The sequence below is a fragment of the Epargyreus clarus genome, unplaced genomic scaffold (genome assembly GCF_041222505.1).
Source record: "Epargyreus clarus isolate Ecla_fem2 unplaced genomic scaffold, WU_Ecla_fem_2.2 ptg000012l, whole genome shotgun sequence".
NCBI classification, from domain to species: Eukaryota; Metazoa; Arthropoda; class Insecta; order Lepidoptera; family Hesperiidae; genus Epargyreus; species Epargyreus clarus.
In genome coordinates, this window is record NW_027332220.1 from 2,458,053 (window position 1) to 2,479,009 (window position 20,957).

At 32.7% G+C, this 20,957-nt stretch overlaps 2 protein-coding genes across 2 annotated transcripts in view; both read right to left on the bottom strand.

Annotated features, from left to right (window-relative positions):
• Positions 1-502: 502 nt before the first annotated feature.
• Positions 503-9,843, bottom strand: LOC140746457 (uncharacterized). The gene is made up of 14 exons (XM_073078609.1): positions 9,803-9,843; positions 9,359-9,509; positions 8,559-8,730; positions 8,041-8,153; positions 7,528-7,692; positions 6,866-7,038; positions 6,382-6,528; positions 5,212-5,317; positions 4,703-4,850; positions 3,336-3,459; positions 2,653-2,794; positions 1,914-2,090; positions 1,537-1,639; positions 503-1,216 (listed from the first exon to the last, which is right to left on the bottom strand). The coding sequence occupies exons 1-14, from the start codon at positions 9,826-9,828 to the stop codon at positions 630-632; spliced, it is 2,334 nt and encodes a 777-aa protein (XP_072934710.1). The 5' UTR covers positions 9,829-9,843; the 3' UTR covers positions 503-629.
• LOC140746456 (fatty acid synthase-like) overlaps positions 630-20,957 on the bottom strand; it is a 34,323-nt gene continuing 13,995 nt past the window's right edge. Inside the window, exons 13-36 of the mRNA XM_073078608.1 lie at positions 20,709-20,857; positions 19,368-19,552; positions 18,191-18,310; positions 16,408-16,517; positions 15,521-15,711; positions 14,958-15,112; positions 12,683-12,937; positions 12,249-12,363; positions 11,666-11,911; positions 10,194-10,343; positions 9,803-9,915; positions 9,359-9,509; positions 8,559-8,730; positions 8,041-8,153; positions 7,528-7,692; positions 6,866-7,038; positions 6,382-6,528; positions 5,212-5,317; positions 4,703-4,850; positions 3,336-3,459; positions 2,653-2,794; positions 1,914-2,090; positions 1,537-1,639; positions 630-1,216 (exon numbers count right to left, since the gene is read on the bottom strand). Of these exons, the coding sequence (XP_072934709.1) occupies positions 630-1,216; positions 1,537-1,639; positions 1,914-2,090; positions 2,653-2,794; positions 3,336-3,459; positions 4,703-4,850; positions 5,212-5,317; positions 6,382-6,528; positions 6,866-7,038; positions 7,528-7,692; positions 8,041-8,153; positions 8,559-8,730; positions 9,359-9,509; positions 9,803-9,915; positions 10,194-10,343; positions 11,666-11,911; positions 12,249-12,363; positions 12,683-12,937; positions 14,958-15,112; positions 15,521-15,711; positions 16,408-16,517; positions 18,191-18,310; positions 19,368-19,552; positions 20,709-20,857 (4,097 nt within the window). The remainder of the gene's footprint in view (positions 1,217-1,536; positions 1,640-1,913; positions 2,091-2,652; positions 2,795-3,335; positions 3,460-4,702; positions 4,851-5,211; positions 5,318-6,381; positions 6,529-6,865; positions 7,039-7,527; positions 7,693-8,040; positions 8,154-8,558; positions 8,731-9,358; positions 9,510-9,802; positions 9,916-10,193; positions 10,344-11,665; positions 11,912-12,248; positions 12,364-12,682; positions 12,938-14,957; positions 15,113-15,520; positions 15,712-16,407; positions 16,518-18,190; positions 18,311-19,367; positions 19,553-20,708; positions 20,858-20,957) is intronic.

Genomic DNA, 20,957 nt, shown 5'->3' on the forward strand with positions numbered 1-20,957 from the left:
CGGCCAAGTTCGGTAAAAAGCGGCATGTCTATATTACTTTTTTACTTTCAATCCCACTTTGGCAAAGGGAGATCTCCCGCCGGGTTAGGTGATCATGCCCGGGGAGCGGCCGTGCTCCGACAGTCGCCGTTCGGAGCTTGTATATATTCAAGATGTTTATAAAACTTCGATAGCGAGATTCAGCAGCACCGTAGTGTAGTGTAGTAGTGTAATTTAGGCTACTATTTTAACAGAGAATTAGATTATTATTTTAAAAAATCATAAAAGATTTTCTGTTGTAATTGTTAAAGGTATGTCTAATGTAACTTGAATGTTTACTTCATAATGTATAATATATTTTGAAGTTGAAATAATATATTATTGAAGTTAACATAAAAGTCCTAATGTGTAACAACATTCGTATAAATATAAATGTAATATACTTAAATACAGAAAGACAAAAAATCTAAAATATCTTATTACAGAACATTGCATGGTAATGAAAAAAGAGACATTTATTTTATACCATATATTTATTAGGATCAATCCCTATCCCATTAATTTGTACCCAGAAATATGCAGAAATCGAAATTATAATCAAAAAATCAAAATTCTTAACAAAAGTCAATACACGAATTGTATCAATTAACTTATTCAGGGCATTGAACGAACAGGAAACTTCTTCCATTTAGAAGATAGGTTTCACAAAGATTGTTATTCTCGAAGAGATCCAGTACTTCTGAGCCAAGATGTTGGTTGATGATGGTAGCACAACGAAGATCTTGCGCTACTTGTCCCAACAGAGTATCCAAATCGTGTACCACGATTGGCTGTTTCGAATAACGTTGCATTGTGATTGGCTCAAACGTTGACGCAGAGTGCAACAGCACGATTTTGGATCTCAATTCAAAAGGTTCACTTTCATATACCCTGAACTGTTCAATTCTTCCAAGAGCTGCGTTTAATAGAGCCCGAATGAATTGAGATGTGTGTCCATTATGACCTACGATTTCTTCTACGCAAATGTCTACCTTTTCTTCCCAATCACGCGCTTCATATACTTCAGTTTCTATTTTGCTGAACGCTTTATCATCTTCCTTTACCAAATTGACCATATGTTTGGCGACAGCGTCTTCTAATTTCATACCATCTTTATTGAAGGACCTGATCATATCTTCAATAGTATCTTTTAGTTCCTGTGGAGTTTCGCCAACGCAGAAAATTGTTCCTTCTCGTCCTGGAAATATGTACATAGTGAGGAGAAATTTAACCAATACATTTTATATGAATTTTCTTTACAAGATTGGCTTTTATTTTATCTTTTACAAAACTCTTATGCTTGAGGGTTGTTTTTACTATTATAGTTAAAGTCGTTAAAATTTTCAGATAATGTATCTTAAGTTATGATAACTAAAGGCAAATGTATGGTTTTTGACATATCCTCAGTGTTTGTAGAGTATCATAAATCATATAGTATCATAATCGTACTCTCCAATATCTTATTAATATTGTTATTTTGAGTTTTAATTGGTAAACGCTGAATTTTTAAGGTCTTACCGTCTTGTTCCAAAATTTTAGCAGTTTCTAAAGCCAACAGGCTTCCAGTCTCATAACCCAGTAGATAGAAATTGTCTTTGATCTTCATTTTGTTCTTAAGAGTCTGTAAATAAAATATATGTTTAGTGTTTAAGAGTTTTTTAAACATATTTAAACTAAGCAATGGGTTTTCTCTCCTTTAAAATTATAATGATGATTATTTATATTGTTAAGGTTTTGCAGCCATATTACATTTTTTATGGAAAATTGATACCATAGATGAAATTTGAAAAATATAATAATAATTCACATTTGAGAACAGTTATCGAAGGCTGTACCTACAGTTAAAGAAAGTGTAATTTGTTATTTTTTTTTAAAGAAAAGTGTACAAAATATACCCGAGCATATCTTTGAGCCATATCTTGGATAGTTTCTCCTGGATACTGGTATCCTGATTGAAGTGCAAACGTCGGGATCTTCAGTCGTTCGCACAACAAATTAAAACGGTTGTGATGACCTTCCAATCCTGGGATCACGCACAGTGATGGCTTGTCTACTTCAAATTCGTCGTCTCGCTAAAACATAAAACATACTTGATCATCAAATTGTATGATGGTATTGATCATGTCATTGTGTTGGAAGATGGTATGTTCTTGATTGTCGCAAGTATCCTGAATTCATTGCATCCAAATTGAAATGTTCCTTAAATCATTTCGACTTAGCTGATTATTGAGTATCTATGTTTAAGGCCCCAAAGACACGTTATTATATTTAAAACATTGAACAAACAAATTGACAAAAGCTAAAATTAAATTGATTTAGATATCTTTTTCATGCAGGATCAAACCTGGAACTTTTTATTGTGATGTTTCATATCGCCCGTTATTAACTACCTTTGTAATGTTTTACAAAGATATATGTAGATTGAAAATCTATTCAATGGGTTTCCTATTAAAGATAGAAACGTGAATTATTAAAACAAAAGATTTGACAAAATCATCATCATCGTAATAATTGACAATTCTAATTACGTAGAATATTTTTTACCTATTAGAAATTCGCATTTCTATCATTGACAGTCATTTTGATAGATTGATTATTAATAATGGGCTTATGTCAAGCAGCTTAGCCACTTACCGCGTATTTAGCGCGACTCTTCATTAATACAGTGGAAGTGCTCGCGATGACTTCATCAGGATCGATGTAAGAGTAGAAGATTTCTAGTCCTTTCAGATCCTCGAAGCCTGACCATGAAGAGCTCTTTTCTATTTCCCGAATTCTGGTAAAATTATAAATTTCAAATCAAACGGTGTGACTAAATTGGTTGTAATATAGGTTATATACATTTTGAAGGTGGTAGAACCCTGTGGTTCGACTCCGGCGGCACCACCGCCACACCTATTTCACCTAATAACAGCAGTGTTAGGTGCTGCTGTGTTCCGGTTTGAAGGGTGTGGTAAGGGAGACAGACTTTTCCGAGGCGTTTCCCTTGAGTCTAAGCTGGTCCTCAAGTGTAGTCCGCCGCTATCCTTGAGGACTAAGTTAGTCCTCAAGGGTAGCGGCGCATCTGTGGTCGACCTCAGGTAGGAATATTTAATCCTATCTGAGGTTGATTACAGATGTCCATGGGCGGCAGTAGCCACTTACCATCAGGTGGACTGCATGCTCGTCTGCTACTCCTATATTATAAAAACAAAAAAAATAAAAAAAAAAACATATATTATTGATTTGTTCTGCTGCCTTCTAGAGGGTTGCTCTGTAAAACGAATCTGTTACGAAGTTTTTATCTTATTGAGCTTGCATTTGATAAGATTACTTACTGTGCAACGGTTAATGTAGGAATTATATTTTCCTCGAAATATGTATTATAAACGTCTCTTAGATACGCTTTGATTGCTTGTGATTTGGTTTCCGGGAATCCTAAGTCTTCCAGACAAGCGATATCTGCGGGATTTGCGGGTATTTGTACACCTAGAAATAAATTAATATAATAGAATGACTAGCAGTGCCCCGCGGTTTCATTCGCGTTAAAAATAAATCTAACAATATAATTTACATAAAATATAAGTAGCCTAAGTTACTCCTTATTACATCAGCTACCTGCCAGTAAAAGTCCCGTCAAAATCGGTCCAGTCATTTCAGAGATTAGTCAGAACAAACAGACAGACAAAATTGTAAAAAATGTTATTTTGGTGTATGTAACGTATGTATATTCATATGCATGTAGTAAAAAGCGGTTATTTCAATATTAAAAACAGACACTCCAATTTTATTTATATGTATAGATGTATATATTATGACGATCTAGAATCTAGATGGTATAGATGTCGTAATTACGGTCAATTTTCTAGAAGCAAATGAAGATTGAGATTTAATAGAAAACAATCATATCTGTGTTCTAGTTCCATATAAATAGTTACCATGAATCCAATCATACTTCGATTGAAGATTGTCACATTTTAATGATATCATTGATACTTAAGAATGTTACTTAAGGTATGTACAGTCAGCTCCAAAAGTAGATGAACAGATATGAAGACTTCATAACACAACGTGCCATAATTAGATGAACGTCGTAAAGTTTTAAAAGTAGATGAAAACTACAGTGTCAAAAGTAGCTGAACAGTGACATATCATATTAGTAACGTTAGCAATTTTGCACATACGGTGTTCAGCTACTTTCGACGCGTTAAGTTCCGGCCGCAGCTACGGGCGGTGCGGCGAGCGGCGCGTGGACGTATTTAGGACTTATTAAATTAAAAAAAATGTCGTCTTTGCCTTGAAACGAGTGCGTTCTTAGCTCTAGACATTATTCAGTCAAGAATAGGGGCGCACCCACTTAACCAAAAAAGAAGAGAACTTGAGAATTTCACACTCTTTATTATGAATACAGGGATTATCCCGATATTTTTTTTTGAATATACGGCGGCTAGCAATATACAAGAGCAAGTCACTGATAAATTGTTCGCGTAACGTGCGATTAAAACAAAATTATTTGTTTTAAATACGTCCGCAGCACCGGCCAGGCGCTTAGTGTTCATTTAAATATAATTTTAGGGGAGTTCAGTTAGTTATGAACCCTTAGGTGTATAAGTATATTTAGAATTTTGATCTGCTCATCTACTAATGGAACTGACCGTATGAAATTCGTTAACATTTTTAATATCATCCGTTCTTAATACTATACCTGCAATAGACGCTAGTTCTTTGAGCAATGATGTTGTTTTGTTAGTTTTAGGGAACACGAACACGTTTTCTGATGGAGATGCAAGAACTTTAGCCATGGTATCGACAGCTCCACGTCTTGTTATTGTAGAAGTATCATTTGTAGTTGTCTGTAAATAAGTACTAAGTGTAAAATATCCTTAATTAAGAAAAGTAACAAATGGAAATGATGCTGTATAATTTTTAATTTTATAAAGTAATAGTCTTCAAATTTATTGATTGAGTCAGCTTGCGTATTGAATTATATAATAATTAATAGCATCAAAATATTATGTAGTTCAACATTTGTTCATGTTATAAATATATTGTCATATTGGAGAAGTTAAACGTTCATTTAAATGTAAGTAAAATGTGATAAGAATAATTATATAATTACATATTTTACTTTAATTACACTGTCAGCTAGTTCATAAGCACCTATAGTTAGTATTTCCAAATTAAATGATATTCAATTTTATTTTATGTACTTACTTGTAATAGAGGCAAGTGGATTACTGTAATTGGTAATAGGTTCAGTGTGCGGCATGAATAAATTTCATTCCCGAAGGATTGGTCAGTAGAAGCTATTACGAAATGTCTGGAAGAAAATTACTATTTAAGTGAAGAAGATTCATTGGGAACGTAATAATATGTTATGGAAATAAAATTTTATTTTCTATTCAGCGTCCGTTGTGTGTTCTTATTTAGCGCTCAATTACATCATTTATGTAATTTTAGAAAATTTCATTATCTTCGATCCACTAGAAGTTATTTTGGCAATTAGTATTATGTATGTTCTGTCAATTAGTTTAATAAAGTAGATCTCTAGTTTCACACGAATTCATTTTAGCAGTTACATATGTATTTTATTTAATTTAAAAAATTATCATATTAACAAAATTTGTGACTAAAATTTTTTGAAGTTTTACTTCGCCAAAATGCTTTATGACATTAGTTCTGTAATCTACGTCGATAACATTTTAAGATCTTTTAAGGATATGTAAAACTACTTACTTCAGTGATGGGCACTGTTTTCTTGAGACTTCATCCAACTTTATAACATTCGTTTCAGCATTTATAACATTGGTAAGTAGTATGAATATGCCTTCTATAGGTCCGTGGAATGAAAGAGTTTGCAGTATTGATTCCACACGTCTCGTTTTAACGAAATCTTCCGACGAAACCCTTATTTCTACGCCTATTTTCTGCCAAGAACTAATGGAAGAAAATATTACAATATTTATTATGTTTATAAATAAAGATTAAAATAATGACAAATATGAGGTAAAAATTGGTAAGTATTCAAAGAATATACATACGTTTATCAGGTCTTTGATTATTAAAGATTGATTGGGATTGGGATTGGATTGCAATTAATCTCTTAATCTTTGCTTGCAATATGCATACAAATAAACAATGTTATTTAATTCGACTTATTATAATATTCTTAGCTTTAGACATTTAATTTTTTAATGTAATATTTTAAAAATGTGTAAACTTGTAATAATGCATGATGCGATTACCCAAAATTGTTAGAACAGTTAAAACGTATCCATTTGGCTTATTTTAAATTTTTGATTGTAAACACTGCTTCTTATGTCGGTAGTCCAATAAATAAATAAATGTTATTCTAACCCTTCAAAATATTTTGTAAATACTTACTTCATCTTAAACTGAAGATGACCAAAAACGACTGAGCAATTCAAATGTATCTTCTTGGCTCCGTGGCTTATAAGTTTTTCGACAAACTGAATGCCTAGTACGTCATCGCAGAAGACCAACTGCCATTGTTCTGGTGAACAGATGAATCTGAAAATATTTTAGAACATTCTTGAACATTTATAATTTTACATAACAGGAATTTTATTAATAAATGAACAAAAAAAAATAAAAATGAATGCTTGTCTCTATGTCCTTTATAGAATCGTAAGAACTGCACTTGATCATGTGATGATCTTTAGCAAAGTTGTTGTGCATGAGCCCACGACCGTTTTTGAGTTGGTACGACCAATTCGACAGATGGCGCCACTGTCATTCCAATGAAGGTGCACATTTTTACTTATATGTACGTCATGTATTTTTTTTAAATGCAGGCGAAGCTTCGGGCACTAATGTAACATATATATTTATTAAAGAATAAGTGTACCTTGATTCTGCTTCTGGTATGGAATCACTCATTCGTATAAGGACTCTTCCAGATCGACGAGGGGACTCCATTAATTTAAATGCTGTCACCACATCTTTTGCTCCGTAAGTCACGTGTGTAAGAGGTCTCACATAACCTTTGGCTATGCCTTCGTTTACTAACTCTTTGAGTTTCTGTTAGAATTAAGAATCATTTAATAACAATTTTCATTAATTGGTCTTTCTATAGTTGCTAAACTCTACATTATCTGCGTTTCTATTTTAAGGGACACTAGTTTTTGATACGTAATATTTAAGTAGTTAAAAATTTCTCAGAAAATGCGTTGTGCTTTCAAAATAGTCCGACAAAGGAATATGCCATAACTTCGTTAAAAGTAGTTATAGATCCTGAGAAGAATCAAGACGGACATTCTTATATTAAAAAGTATGAAGTCAGCAAATTGTTCGATAGTTAGCATATAATAATAATAACAATCATAGCATCAGAATGCATATGATGTATATGACAAATATTAATGATAATGAAGTTTTAAATATGTTCTCTTCTGTTTCTTTGCTAACAACTACACACAGTGTACAATGTTTTTAGAACAAAGCAACTTCCCAGAAACAAAAAAGAACTAACGCATATAATGGAAATTCCCAAAAATAAAAAACACTTACCTTCATATCATCTACATAATTGCGAGTGAAGATCGAAGAGAAGTCAACAGTCATGTAGGAACGTTGCTTCGTGAGATTAAACAAGCCGAAAGAGAATTTCTCCTTGCTATGTAATTGTACTATATCGATAGTGACACCAGAGAAGGCACAGCAGTTCAAGGACATCTGTTGAAGACATTGTTGGAAATTACGATAGTGCAAAAACGTTCGCCTACCACTTATCATTCATTATCATCATTAATCCAATAAATGTTATAGACACCTTAATATCAGTTTATCTTATTGCTTTCACAGTTCATTTCAACTCTCTGTAACCAACTATTGTAAATAAGTATCTCTTTATATCTATAGATGTTGTTCTATATATTAGAACTATTAAAAGCTAAGCCATAAATAATGTTTCCTAATCTGAATAAATGTTCTTCATTCTTCTTATGCTTATTGTAATAGTATTAAAGATTTTAATATTCTATTCTAGATTCTATTCTATGTAAGATGTAAGATTACTCTTACGTTCTTAAGTTCTCCGGTAGCGCAGCTTAAAACTATATCACAACCTTCTCCCTTAGTCCTCTTAAGTATTTCGTCTCCGAATGTTACATCTCGGGAATATCCAATGTTATTTTCTGCAAACAAAAAAAAATACTCTTATTTACTATTTGGAATCCTCCTTAGATCAAATTTTATTGATATCGATTTTCCATAAGCTAGCTTCAAGTCACATTTATATTTATTTAAAGTACTTCATTTTACTATTAGCTTAACATACATAGTTTATTAATTTCGCTTTTCTCAGAGACACGAACAATTTTTTTTTATTAAAATCGTGATTTTATAGAATCGAATACTTCTTAATGCTAATTAAAACATTTTATTAAGAAGCTTACCTAAGAAGTTACCAAATTATTGGAACGCATTGTTATACTTATTACACGAAAGGTCTTAGAATGTTTTTCCGCTATCATACACTACCCAATGAAGCACTAAATATTAATAATACATTGTATTTACAATACCTACGTGGTACTTACCGTCTAACTGAGGGAACAGTTTTAGCAACAGCTGCTTTTTATTATTATCACTAACTGTAGTGAACACTTTGCAATCATATGCCAATGCAATGGATATTGCTGCTTGGCCTAAGGCACCTGCACCTCCCAGTATAAAAACAGTCATACCATGAGTGATTTCGGTCCTAATTTTCTGTTGGATAAAATTATTTATAGTACTTTGCTCAAAGAATTAGTAAAGCAATTCAGAGAGGAAATGCTGCCAGCGTCTTGGGAACCTTGCCCAAAGACAGTGATGGTGACAATTTTTTATGGTAGTGTTTTTGTTTTTATATTTTTGTTTCATTTTTGTATATATGTAAATTTTGTAAATAAGTTGTTTTATATTTACTTATAGGTTATTTTATTATATTTAATTTTCTATAAGTTTCATTATAATTGTAAATATTTATCAGTTAATAAATTTAAAATGAAAAAAAATAAAAAAATATAGTATTTAAATGGATTTTTATAAGTCTCTTCAACATAGAAAATCTCACAAAATTCTAGTTTAACAATGATGAGCAGATTGACGACGAAAGAGTTACTACTTACTAATTTAATTTATACAAAATATTTTAAGTAAGTATAATGGAAATTTTCGAAAATAGCAAAAGAAGTTTGGACCAAGAGCGATTAAGACTGAATACTTTTTGAGATAATCGTACATTGCTTTTTGTTCATTGTCTAAATTATTATTGAAATTTATCCAAATATCAATTCTTGGTTAATTCTCGGCTTTAGTCTGTCCTATACTATTTTGGTAAATGTTGTTAACTTACTAGACAGTAGAACGCCATAGAGTAAGCCAGTGGCACTGTAGCTGCGTCTTCTAAAGACCATTTGGCTGGTACATCCCATAAAAGTTCAGGATGCGCGAGAACCTTCGAACCTACTGCTCCACTGCTGACGACTCCCATGACACGAGCATCACTGTCAAAAGATTTGGATATAACCCGAATTTTAAAAAATATATTTTTAGATTTACAATAATTAAATTTAAATGAATCCTTGAGATTAAAGCTCGAAAATCGAACCTCAGACATGATAAAACAAATTGCGTCATATACTCGTAGATGATAAGTATAAGATTTATCCGATACATTTATAGTAGTGTTCTTGAAAGCACTACCGTTTGAATGCGTCACATATAATTGACATAATGCCATTTGATACGAAATATAATATTGAAGGATAAATAAAATATTTATAGTGTATGAAATTACCTCTCTGTCTTCCCACTGAAGTCCATCCCAAACACGAAATCATGTCCTTCTTTGAAGGGCACGACTCCTGTTGCCCGTTTGATATCACAGTCATTAAGACCAGCATAATGCACCTGTATTCGTTAAGTTTTAATTTCAATGCATTACTTAATTATATTAACAATATGTCATTTTACGTGGACCACACAGTTTATCTTCAATTTTGTGTTTTTAATTTTTCAGAAACATATTCATTTTACCCTTATCCAAAGATTTTAAAGTTGAAATCGGCTTACTACTTAAGTTTAAGTTACTTTTTATGTAGATAATATTTTAATTTTTATTTTAATTTTGAAGCTTTTGATGACCATTTAGTGACTACTAAACATGAAACATGACTATGTTAACTTACATCAACAATAACACCAGGACCACTAGGTGTAGGAGCTTCTACCCATTTGAGGGACTCCAGATCTCCAATTCGAGTACTCTGCAACTTCACGCCATGGTCTATTGCGGGTGTCCCTTCCCACGGTAACAGATACTCCGACCCCCAATACCCCTGAATTATAATATTAGTCTTGATTTCATTTCTCTATTTGTTCATTTATTTATGTATAAAGAATCCAATAAAATGAAGAACTACATTTACCCTATCAATGAATTTAAAATATTATTCAGTTCATAATTTCATGATTTCAGAATCCTATAAAAACTCCTAAAAATACTATAAAAATTTATCACTTTTTTCTCACCAATATATATTAGATTAATATAAGGAAAAAAGTAGCAGAAAAAGTGAAATATAAAGAAAAAAATAGCAATATAACAGTGCTTACATCTTTCAGTTCACTAAACGCTAACTCCGGAACTTGGTCCAAACTTTCATCTTGAACCATATTCCTGTCTATCGTAATCATTAATATTTTACTGTCTTCTATTTCCCTTCTCCATTTTTGGACTTGCTCTTTCAGTCCAGGCACAACCGGTGCGATGGCGACTATAAGTAGCCCTTTGTTTAAAGGGAAATCTTTGAGTCTCGAATTAAGCATGGAAACATCACCTTCGTGACTAACAGTTATAACAGTCACAAAGTTTTGGTCTTTAGCTCTCAGTTTTATCATTTCTATCAAAACATTATTCCCTGTGTTGATTGATGATACAATACGATATAATGATGCTGGTCGCTGCATCATATTATTTTCATCGGGTCTTGTATTGAAGTTCAATACAAACGCTTCAGGATGTAGAGAGTTGTGTAGTTTTTTGAAAATCTGTTGTTAAATTGTTGTAAATAGAATGATTGTTATAATTGACTATTACATACATATACGGTATGAGCTGCTTTTAGAAGCAATTAGATTTGCTTAGGCAAATTACTTTCTAGCAGCGTTGAATTAACTGTATGTGTACTCTATTTTTCTAATATATGAATAGCAAATGGGCATATATTTCACCAATAGACATCTTAAATCAACTCCAGATAAGATTAAATTCTACTTGAGGTCGGTCACAGATAAGATCACACAATCGTCAAACTAAACACATCAGTACTTAACACTGCTTATATTGGACAGAAATAGATGTGGCGATAATGCCACCAAAAAAAAAAAACATTGTCTACACAGCTCCACACAAGGATTCCATGTATCGTGGGTGCCATGAACACACACAGTGACAAATGCACAAACACCCAGACCCAGAAATAGAAAACTCATCGGTAAGATTTCTGTTAGGCCGGGGATCGAGTCCGGGACCCTCTGCGCGTCAAACCGGTATGGTGACCACTCCGCCACGCGGGTCGTCACCAAAGATTTCTACTAATCTGTAAACTCTACTATTACCATACTTTTTAGTTACATTTTACGTCATTCTCGTACTTACATTTTGGTCTGATGTTAAATTCTTAATTAAAAGTAGATCTGCTTTAGTTAAATCAACTTTATCATTTAGAATTGTATCTTGTTCAAATTCTTCATAACGTATTTTGATATTCCCTTGATTCATTACGTCTTTAAATGCATTGAACATAGTAAAGTCTTTGTTAATTATGACACCTACTACATTTAATACATCTTTATTAACATTTTCAGCTACCATTTGTATGTACACTTGTAATGCTGTCGCAGTCTGGAATAAAAAATAAATTTATATTTAAAATAACGTCCACCATCTTGGAGCAGCCGCCCTATTGAATTTAAAATGAGACCACTATTTTCGCTCAAATTACAAAATCAAAAATTTAGCTCCGTTGTTTGGGGTTTAATATGTAGTAAAAAATCCTGTTTCAAATTTGACCTTTACTTAATGCAAGTTAAACGAAAGCTTCACAAACATTGTTGAAACATTGTCCTTTTGATATTTCGACTACTAAATTTCATGTTGTCACGGTAAAATTAGTGTAAAATTAAAAATAATTAAAATGAACTGGGCCTTTTAAGTAATACAAAAATACAAAAGCACTTACGTCTGTTATACAGGATTGGAAATGAGGCATGAATTTTGTGGTTTTCAAAGTTACAGGAATTTGACTTGGTGGCAATTTGTGGAACTTTATATTATCCATGGCAATTCCGCCACACCTAAAATGAATATCAAGTTATATAACAATATAATTTTTGCATTTGTAAATAAGGTATATCATAGAAACAATAACAATTCATTATAATTTACGAGTAGCATAATCCATAGTATTATTTTTAAGATTCAGGCAAGAAAATCACAAATAATATCGCTACAAATGTAACAAAACTCATTACCATGCTCTTTAAAGGACAACACAGCAGCTTAACGCTGTTGTTATAAGGCAGAAATGGATATATCGGTGGTGATTTTGAGTGGAATCAAGGACCTTCACAAAATGATATTGAGTTACATTCTTCAGTACCTTGTTTGTCTTACCTTGTCATATCATGATAATCACTAACATAGGCCGTCACAACTTGTTTGTCATCAGAAGTGATTATTTTGTTCCCGTGGTCTTCAACATCAATGCAAATCCGTCGTATGTACGTAGGCTGACAAACAGTAGTGTGTGTGTTTCTTAACGAATTCAGTTGAAGTATTCCATCAATAAGAGTTGTCCAGTTATCACTCCACAGCAACTGTGCTTCGGTGAAAGAGGCATTCGCTTTGTGGATGGATCGGAAGACATCGCTTAATATGAAGTAAAAAAAAAAATTTTAACAAAAAAATAAAACCGACTTCTATGTCACTACAAAGTAAAAAATAATTGAAATAAGTGTTGGCTTAATACATATTTCTGAAGTTGGCGCTCAATATATTTCGTTTGATAATGGCGTAAACAGCGTGTCTAATATGAGCGCCGACTTCAGAAATATGTATTAAACCAACACTTATTTCAATTATTTTTTACTTTGTAGTGACATAGAAGTCGGTTTTATTTTTTTGTTAAAATTTTTTTTTTCACCCTTTTTAGTGATGATATGTTAATGTTTGTATTAATATTATGTAAAATTGTATAAAGGTGATCATGAATAAAGGTAAGGTCTAAATTCATACGAATTGGACCCACCCGCTCGCAGGACGCTTCCGCGTTCTGCTCGCTTAGTTTTATATTGCCTTATATGTTTCAACCTAACCTAACCAATTCAATACGAAACACTATAGGCGAGGCTACATGCAATTCTATATTGTTTGCTAGGTTAGGTTGGAACAGAAAAGTAAATAAATCAAACTAGGTGGTAAAACTCTGCGAGTGAGTCGGTCCAATTTACCTTAATTCAATAGTTAAGGAAAACTGCAGCGTATTCATTAATCATATTTTATATTTGTAAGAAGTGATTGTCAATTTACTGTTGTTTAGGCCAGCAGTGTCCCTGCGTCACTAGGATTGAAAACTTTACGGTCAAAGTTATCAGGGTTAAGACCTTGAATTTTCATCATATGTGTCTGCTTAGTGACGTTAATACATATATGAAAGCACAAAATGGCTAACTCCTGTGGTTTAACTTGGAAGCACACCAGCATTATCAGAGTGAAAGAGTTGAAGGACATTTTTTTCATTACATGTACCTGCTTAGGACCTGTAAAATATGTGTGAAAGCACTAAATGGCTTATACATGTGGTTTAGGCTGGAGGTACCTCTGCATCATCAGATCTAAGGAGTTGAAGGTCAAATTTTTGAATATTTGAAGAATTGAAGTTCATATCTACCATCATATGTCTCTACTCAAAGACCTTATCATATATTCGTAAGCTCCAAATGCCTAACTTGTATGGTTTAGGCAGGAGGCACCTCTGCATTATCATAGTTGAAGAGTTGAAGGCCAAATTTTCCATCATATATCTCTACCTATCAACCTTATTAAATATCCATAAGTTCCAAATGCCTTACTTGTATGGTTGAGGCAGGAGGCACTTCTGCATTACCAGGGTTGAAGAGTTGAAGGTCGAATTTTCCATCATATCATGTTAATCTAGATACTCAATGTTCATTTAAAGTTTCATGAGAATTGAGTGGGCAGAAGGAAAGTTGTCATAAAATATGTAAAAAGCAGGGGTAGTGATGATGAGTTCCACCCCATTACTTAAGTTCTAATCATTAGAGCATACTAATGTTATAGTAGGAAAGTACCGCAACAAAACACCCTTTCATATGAAAAAAAGAAAATTGAAATTGGTTAAGAAATACTCGAGTTATTGAAGTTTATATCGGGAAAGAAAAGAAAGAAATCGGGTTTTTCCAATTTCCCGGGAAAACTGGCGAAAATTTTCAAATTTCCTCGAAATGGGACCCCCTGTGAAACTAGCCGCATACAATGGTGTATGAATCATGTCGATCGGTCGCGGCATCGTGAAAAAATCGCCGAACAAACATAAAAAAAAAAAATATATACGGTCGAATTGAGTAACCTCCTCCTTTTTGGAAGTCGGTTAAAAAAAGAGAAATTATTAAAGTAAACACGAAATGACGCACTAGGCATTTCATATTTTGTCTTTAAAATTGAAGACTTTAGGTATTATTTCGAGCAAACTAAATACAAATTATATTCATTGAATTAGATAAGCATTGATGTAAGTTTTTAGGTACTAGACAATCTTTTTTTTTTGTTTTTTTTTTTTATGTACAATGTTACGAATATATGAATTATTTGGTCTAATATTAATTAACACGTTACTTAAACACGTTTTCTAAAATAACAATTTACATACCTGTAAGTATATTCTCTTTCCTCTAAAAGTTCATAAATATCTTCGGATTTAAGGTCCAAAGGTTCCGTTGATGCAATGTCCACTTTGGGTAGTGTGATATCTGTCAAGTTTCCAATAATATAACCTGTGGCAACCTTTGATGCATTATCTGATATCTGCCGATTAGAGAATAATAAGTAAGACCTATGCAGTTTTTTGTTCAAGTAAATAATTATTATGAAAACAAAAAAAAAAACAATGCATTTTACTGCGGTTCATAACTATTATCTCATAGATAATTGCCAATAGAATGATTATAGCATTTAAAATATCAAGCACCTCACGCTTTTTATTCTGAATTGAAACTCTTAAACTGTTTGTTATAAAAAATATTTTCTAGTTTTTAGTTCGATTAGCAATAAAAGCGTGTTTTTTTAGATTTTTTTCAACTGTTATTTATTTGGTCTTTTCTCACTCCTCTAGATGACGAAACTAGTTGTGCTTTAAAGCAAAATTGGTATCGATTAATCCAGCATCTTTATTTTCTTATCACCTCAAAAATCATTATAATCTAAAATCATCACCTCAAATTTCCCAGTTCCTCGATGTAGGATCACGTTTAAGCACAACTGCCGTTGCTCATGAAGAATTGGCTGTGCGAAGAGATGAACGTCCCTGAAGTGTACTGACAACTTCTTCTTCTCCAAGCCCAATGACATGGCCAATGTGTCCCAAGTGGCCACTAATGCTGCTGCGAAGGGGTATACTATTCGACCTGGAAGCAGTTTTTTCTTATTCAAGTGGCAGTCCACCTCATGGTGGTCATTGTCGGTCATGGATATCTATAAGTAGAAGATTATCTAGAACGATTATGGATGTGTTGGCACTTCAAAGGATTAATATAGTCGCCTTATATGCCCATCCGCCGAATAGCAGAATGTGCTTCATGCCAGAAATCGGTCTAGGTGTCCTACTTCCCCGGTAACAGCACTAGTTCTACTACCTTTAAAAGTTTTCTCATCTTTGTCAGTCCATTAGTATCTCAAATCTTTGAATTTTCTCTTAGAATACAATGGACTAATAAGGCTGGCAAAGTTTGGTCTACTTTACATACATTTTCTGTAATGATTGACTGCAATTACGTTTGAGTTTTTTTAGGTATCTTTAAGTTAATCTAATTTGAGTCGAAACCTTAAATCTTTTCATGTTTTACATAGCTGCTTCTGTAAATGATGGAATGATGGAGAGTCCAATATATTTGTTATTATTTAAAAGATTAATTTTACATTTGGTTTCGTGAGCCGAAGAATAATACTAGCGAATAGATCCTTGTGATTTGCTATGCAGTTCATTCGTGGTATACTTTGCCTAAATTCAATAGCGAAATGCCTGTAAATAACTATGACCTAAGATCTAGGATCAGTTATTAATTAGTTAATAGAGTTCCCAAGAGTGTGTAAAAGTAACAAACCTCTTATAACATTTCCGTGCAAGTATTTGTATTCGTCGTCATGAAGGGTAATTAGGTGTTTCGTTGCAGCCGCCATGCGCTTTTCTCCAGAAACATACAATGGCAAGTTCCTGTAATTCATAATATTTTATATCTTTCACAATTGTCCTGGATAAAAACCGTAGTCAATTTTGTTTTTGCTTAAAACATTCTGCCTGCCATATAGATTTCTGCTTCGTAAAAGAAGTATTTAGGATATACGAATATTAACAATTTAATGTGTTATATGTGTAACGTGTCAGTATTAGCATCTTAGGAATCCTGTTTTTGTATCGACCAGAGATGTCTGCAGATTTCAGCAGCTTAACTTATGGTCAGTCCTAACCACGATAGCCTAGTGTGTAAGAAACTCTTTATCGAAGGGTCCGAGGGTCAAATCCCAAGCATGCACCTCTGATTATTCAAAGTTATGTGCGTATTAGAAATTAATTAATCACTTGCTTAAACGGTGAAGGAAAACGTCGTGAAAACTTGCATACCCGAGAAATAAAAAAAAATCAAAAATATTTGAATTAGGAATTGGTCAGTGTGGTGGACTATGACCTAACCTTTTTCATTCTGAGAAGAGACCTATGCCCAGCAGTGAGACAGTAATGAGTTGATGATGATGTTGAACTAATGGGTAACCCATTCCCTACCTTCATTACAGAAAAAGTTGGCTAATAAGAAAGCCTTATATTGCCGATTTATTCCCAAGACATTCCTCGTTGAAATTGGTTGTAGGATAAAATATTAATTTGTTATTTGTAACAATCCGATTGTATTGACTCAGATAAATTGCGAAAACACACATAGGTAAATAATACTAAGAAAACATTATTTATTAAAATGTTCATATGAGACACTGCTACAAATAAATATCTTTAAAATATTCTAAATTTGATGATGCATATTTTAAACAGCGATGAAAGCTTAATATTATTTTGTCCTGACTCCCACTCTTAATATACAGTTACTAATCCCAGATGTGAAAATATTTGAGTATTTACGAAATTGATTTGAATTTATAAGAAATTGACTGTAACTTTTTTCTCTAGTTAATACCGTTTTCAAATATTTTACATAAATTTGCTCTATCCAAGGTCTCATAATCTATCTTAATATCTTCATGAATTATCATGGCCTAAGTCACCATAGTGACTTGTCAGCCTAAGTTTTATTTCAGAGATAAATTATGATGGACTAATTTCCATCATAGTAAATTATCAATTTTAGGCTTATTTCATAGAAAACACCGGTGCTTTAAGGATTCATCAAATAACAATGATAATAACAAAGATACACAAATAACAATGTTAATATCAAATAACAATGATAATGTAAATAAAGTTTTTCTTAGATAATGAATGAAGAATGACTATCATACGTTCACAAGAGTTAACAAGCCTTACCATCTGTTTTTACGTTTTGACAAATACGACTGTTTTGGTATTTGTTTATGTATTTGCCCATACAGTTTCCAATCAGCGCCCCTAGCGGATAGTATCAGAACTATAGTGTCAGTAACGTAACATTAAATATCTAAATTGACAAAATGGCCCTTTAGGATTTGAGCACTTACTTATTGTTAAGTTTACTCAGTCTACTGAAGCAAACGGAACAGTATAATGGATGGAGTAAACGTAACGAAAAATTGTGGGATGTTTTGAAATCTCATGGTCAGGGTACTGTTCCGATGTTAGAAGTGATCGTCATGATATGTTTTCTCATTTTTACGACAACAACGAAAATAACAATAACAAACCATTTCTCATCGTGCGCCCATTCCACAAGATGGGACAAAGTGGGTGTTTCCGTCGACACCGGAAATTCCACTTTCGGATAAAGCTTCGCAACTTGAGGGTTATATCCTTCCATGTAAAGCCTGAAAAACAATTTAGAAACGGCGATATTTTCAGATTATTTTTTGTTTATTAAAGGTATAGTCCGCGCCAAACTTCTAGTCCGCTTAGAATATAGAAATGAGTCGCGTCACCATAGCAAATTGTATGACGACATCTGCTCGCAACAACTTCAGAGCGGACTAGGAGTTTGGCGCGGATTATAAAAATGTAAAAGTTAGGAAGGTGGTAGTGGCCGAATAAGAAGCGGAGGACTGAATGCTGTGGTACATCTTGGGAGACCTATGCCCAGAAATGCGATGAAAAATATGAATGTGATGATGATATAAAAGTTCATGCAAAGATTTGATTTCTTCCCGTCACTGTCCATATTTCCTGGTTTCTTTACATTTGTGCAAAGTAAAAATAAATAGATTTAGCCCTTGGAAAAATCTATGGCATACTTTTAATTGAAATGTCCTTAAATTGATACAGACAAACAAATATAAAAAAATACAAATAATCAATGTTTCTTATGATGTAAAAATGTTCGCTTGAAATCCTTACTAATATTTTTTTTTTCCCTTTATTAAGGAGCTTAATCGCGTAGCGATTATGTCACTCCGTAGTATGATTACAAAGTAGTTACAAACAAAATATACTAATATTATAAATTAGAAAGTAACTCTGTCTGTCTGGTTGTCTCTTCTTCACGCCTAAATCACTGAACCGATTTTAAGGACATTTTGTACAAAGATAGTCTGAGACCCGAGAAAGGACATAGGATAGTTTTAATCCCGGAAATCCCACGGGAACTAGGGATGGTGATTTAAGATCGATTAATCTTTAGGATCCAAAACATCGATTATTTTAATCGATATTAGTAAAGATTGAATCGTAAACTATGCATTTGATCAAGTGATTATCAAAGTTGAAGGTACGAATTTACAGTTTTATGTATGTTAGTATGTTATATTATTTTCTTTTAAACGCGGGCGAAGCTGAGGGCAAAAACTAGTATAAATATAGATAAATATAAATATAGGTGGAAAGGAATAGACAGTACCTATTCATTAAAAGACTTGTACAAATAATACTAACCTTCCAATAGCATTGAGTACATGTATAGAATTATCATGGTGACCACGTTGAGTCAGAGGAATGTGTCGACAGTCAGAAGACAATGACCGTTTCAGAATAGCTTGAAGAAGACCATGAGGAGCTATTTCTATCAAAACAGCATTCGAAGGTACCAGGCGAAGAGCTTCTTCGAACAATACAGGATTCTGTGACGTTGAAAGGAATATTAAAATAATTTAAGACGAATATTATTATATTATTTGAATAAAACTTATAAAAATATTAATTGTTAAAATTCTAATTTTAAAATTTGTAACAATGTAAATTAAAGTATAAACTAACAAAAAAACTTATTTACAAAATTAACAATAAAAAATATACAAATAAAATAAGCCATTTAAAATTGCCGTGTGAGGCACGGTGCTCAAAACGCTCTAGCGGCGTTTCCTTGTTGAACGGCGAAACTTAATCTTTAAAAGGGAAATTATAAAACGGTCGAATAAAAAAAAACTTAGCGACTGATAATGACATACTCTTTTAATAACTTGTGCGACTACATTACTAAGTGAGCGACTGGAAATATAGAGAGGTAACTTTAGTATTAAGATAGATTAGGTTTTTCTAATTTAATTGGTTAGGTTAGGTTGGAACATGTAAGACAATATAAAACTAAGCTCGCAGGGCGCGGCAGCGCCTTGCGAGCGGATGGACCCAATCAGTATGAATTCAGACCTTACCTTTATTCATGATCAATGACATGAGCACACAATATTCTACTTATTATAGTATTTTTCAAAGTGGTATTTTTCAAAGTGGGTAAATATTGAATAAAACGCAGGACGTAATGTTTACACTTAGACAAATTATAGGTCGCTCAAAAATAAATGAAGCTTCTCATTTCGTATTTTAAGTAACTCACATTAATGTTTGTAAGTCGCTGTTCTGTTGATTTCTCGTCACTCGCAGCTGGTCGCTCACTTAATACTATAACCACAATTCATTATTCTTGTCACTCAAAACTTTTATGTGCAGTCACTCGTTTTAATACTACCCTCTTTGAAATACATATTCAAGAAGTCTATTCGGATTAAGAATTATTTTGGTCTTTTCGGATTGGTCGATTATGGCTTATATAAAAATAGTCGATCTCAATGAAGATAGATACTCAAGAACTTTGAAACAAATGTAAGAATAAAATTATAAAACTGATAATCAATCAATCAAGTTTTAGTTCAATAAATTATGATTTTAGAATATAATATAATCTATTATAAAATAATCTATAAGAACTCATACTTAGATTACTTTAATAAAATTGATGATCATTTACCACACATCATCTATAAAGTTAAGGATGCTCACCATCATGTTATTATTATGGTAATCCGCTGATGAATACTTAGCGATGTCCTCATTCCACCTCTCTTGTGGCACTGAAGTGGATACCCAACGCTCACTTCTTGGAGCGAATTTTGGAATAATCTCTTTTAAGTACTTTAGATGAGTTTCACCTGAAATTAAAAAGTTGAAAGTTTTAAATTGGTTCTTACAATTAACAAAATCAGCTGAATTTTGAAAATAAAAAATAAGCGAAAACTAAGATGTTTCAGT

Coding starts and splice junctions, on each gene's coding strand:
- LOC140746457 (XM_073078609.1), bottom strand. CDS start 9,828: ATGGACTTCAGTGGGAAGACAGAGAG. Junction 9,510..9,802: donor TTCAGTGGGAAGACAGAGAG/GTAATTTCATAC, acceptor ATCTTTTGACAG/TGATGCTCGTGTCATGGGAG. Junction 8,154..8,558: donor ACTGTTCCCTCAGTTAGACG/GTAAGTACCACG, acceptor TTTTGTTTGCAG/AAAATAACATTGGATATTCC.